This window comes from Pteropus vampyrus, unplaced genomic scaffold (assembly GCF_000151845.1).
Source record: "Pteropus vampyrus isolate Shadow unplaced genomic scaffold, Pvam_2.0 Scaffold282, whole genome shotgun sequence".
In the NCBI taxonomy this organism is placed as follows: Eukaryota; Metazoa; Chordata; class Mammalia; order Chiroptera; family Pteropodidae; genus Pteropus; species Pteropus vampyrus.
Genome location: NW_011889063.1, coordinates 618020 through 620563, shown reverse-complemented (window position 1 = coordinate 620563; position 2544 = coordinate 618020). Strand labels below are relative to the sequence as shown.

General features: G+C 51.0%; 1 protein-coding gene across 1 annotated transcript in view; it reads right to left on the bottom strand.

Moving 5' to 3' along the window:
* ANK2 (ankyrin 2) overlaps positions 1 to 2544 on the bottom strand; it is a 269516-nt gene that overhangs the window by 63378 nt on the left and 203594 nt on the right. Inside the window, exon 24 of the mRNA XM_023520862.1 lies at positions 575 to 677. Coding sequence (XP_023376630.1) covers positions 575 to 677 — 103 coding nt within the window. The remainder of the gene's footprint in view (positions 1 to 574; positions 678 to 2544) is intronic.

The following is a 2544-nucleotide window of genomic DNA, read 5'->3' as shown; positions in this document are numbered from 1 at the left end:
TCATTTAAAACCATAAGACCGAGGCACTTAAAATGTACCTTTTGTAATACATTTCCATTTAAATTTTATCATTGATAAAAGCCCTCAATTGCGAGACTGTTTCTGAAGAAAGCAGGTGTCCTGCGGCCCGGCGCCCGGCCAGGCAGCGCCGGTGAGGTCGGCGCGCCACAGCGCTCCGAGGGCTCTGCGTCTCCTGCGGTGGACAGCGATGCTGAGGACCGAGAGGTGCGATTCCACCCGTGCCTATTGCCTTGTGTCTTAAGTGCACACTACTCACACTTTTTCCTTTAATAGAGATTTTATAAGGGAATTGATTTTTATATATAATCTCCTTGGAAGAATGAAGAAGAGCCGAGGAAACAAGCAGCACATTATTCTAGAAAAATTCTGCTCATTGAAAAATCTAGTGAATGTTTTTCACGATTTAGAAAAACCCTTTGACCTCTTACCCTACCTCTCAACTGAGCTAAGATGATTCTCAGATTAAAATCCTTCTCAGGTTTTTAATTTCCAGCATCAGGTCATGTTCAAAAGCTCACGGGAAACTAGGAAGGTGAAGGCAAAAGTCACGTACCTGGTGACTGGGGATGAGGACCGTGTCGTCGATCATGGCGCTGTCCCTCAGGTAGGAGGCATGGCTCAGGGTGTGAGACCTGTCGGAACTGAAGGACCTAAGGCTGGTGGGGTGGCGGGCGGCCGTGGTCAGACACCGACACCAGGGCAGGGTCGGGAGGCGGCGGGTGCGCGGGCGGGAGAGGAGAAAGCGCGCTGTTAGCGCCGTGCAGCTTCCGGGGCGGACGCAGGACTCCGGCCGCCTGCCCCCATCCAGCCACCACCCTGGCCCCTTGGATGGTCCCTCCCGCTCCACGGCAGGGCCCCTGGGAGCCCACAATCAGAATCTGATACTCCTCATCTGATTCACTTTCCTCCCAGAAAGGTCTGAAGCCAGCAACTGTCGCTCGCTGACTGCCAGTACGAGAACTTCCCATGGGAGTAGCTCTGGGAGAGGCTGCTTAGGTCTGTGCTGGACGTTAACCTCTCTGCAACTAAGAAAGCTGTGGGGGGAGGGGGCAGCCGGCCCTCAGGGACCAACTGAGGGACAGGCTTCGTTTCGCTCATGTTCCCTCCTCTCCATGCCGCCCTCCTCCCTGGCGGTGGCTGGCGGAGTGTCAGGGACTCCCGTGGAAGGAGCAGAGGGCTGGGACGCACCCACATGCACGCTGCCCGCAGAAGCAGATCCTCGCTTGTCCTGTGTCTCCAGCGAGACTGTGTCGCAGGAGAGCCCTGCTCCCTTTGCGTGTCCTGCAAAGCATCAGCTGCTAGTCGCTGTGGCAATGTGACACGGCACACGAGAAACCATCTCAAAGCACCGACCAGCGCACAGACACATCTACCAGCACAGAATGAACTGCCAGGGACACTCACTCAAAATGAGGTTTGGCTTCAAAATGGGATTTAGGCCTTGATAAGCATTTTTGTGAAATCTGAATCTCAAAGTTCTAAATCATATACTCAAATATGATGGGTATAACTTGGCATTCTCAGATGCAAATTTATTCCTTCCTAATCAATCTGTACACTCAAATGACAAATTGATAGCTTAAATAAGCTATACGTTATGCATGCTGGTCAAAGAATTAAAAGATGTATATTCAAAATATTATCCCAAAGCCCATAGGGAAAATAAAGACACATGCAAGCTCTCACAATATTCACAGAAGCAAAGTCTCATTCACTGCCAGCTCAGAGGCACTGGCCAGCCAAGACTGCAGAATTACGGACCGAGCGTCAGGTAGCACGAGATTGGTAGAAACTGCTTTCATTCTGCAAATATACTAATTTTGTAAACCACACGGTGCCATCTTTTCAAGCTGTCAATGTCTCCAAGCTCAATTACCTCTGAGAGAACTGTCACTGGGTAGACAATCTGTGGTTGGTTGGGGCCTTCTCCCTCCTAGTCTGCTGTGTTTTATGCCTCCAAGTAGACCCTGACTTAAAGGGACAGCGACACGAATCGAAGGATTCATGTGTTTACACCAGCATGTATCTGTGTGTTTATGATAAAATGAAATGCAAATGTAATTTGGGAATTCACGCTACACGGCCCCGTGGAGGAGTCTGGGGGCCCTCACCCAGCCAAGGCGGAAGCAGCCTGAGGCCTGGGGAGACCTCCCATGGGGGCGTCCATCCTGGCAGCCAGAGACAGCTCACACTGAGGCCGGTTTTCCGAGTGTGCAGCTGGATTTTAATGGCGCACTTCACAGAAGGGCCGCGGGCTACTGTAACTTTGGCCTGACCTCGAATCTGAGGATGGGAAAAGGATAAATTATTGGGGAAAGGTGTCTTTAATCTCAGCAAATTTTGTCTCAAGTAGTGAACTAAGCAATTTTTCCTGCCTTAAACCGCAGGAATCACTAAGACTCACTTTATGTGTTTTGTAGCCGGCAGCACTAAAGCAACAGTCTTGAATTCCACTCGCCTTTACTTCGTTGTGAACCTGGCCAAGGGAGAGGAGACAGCGGAGGGCCAGCCGAGGGCCGACCT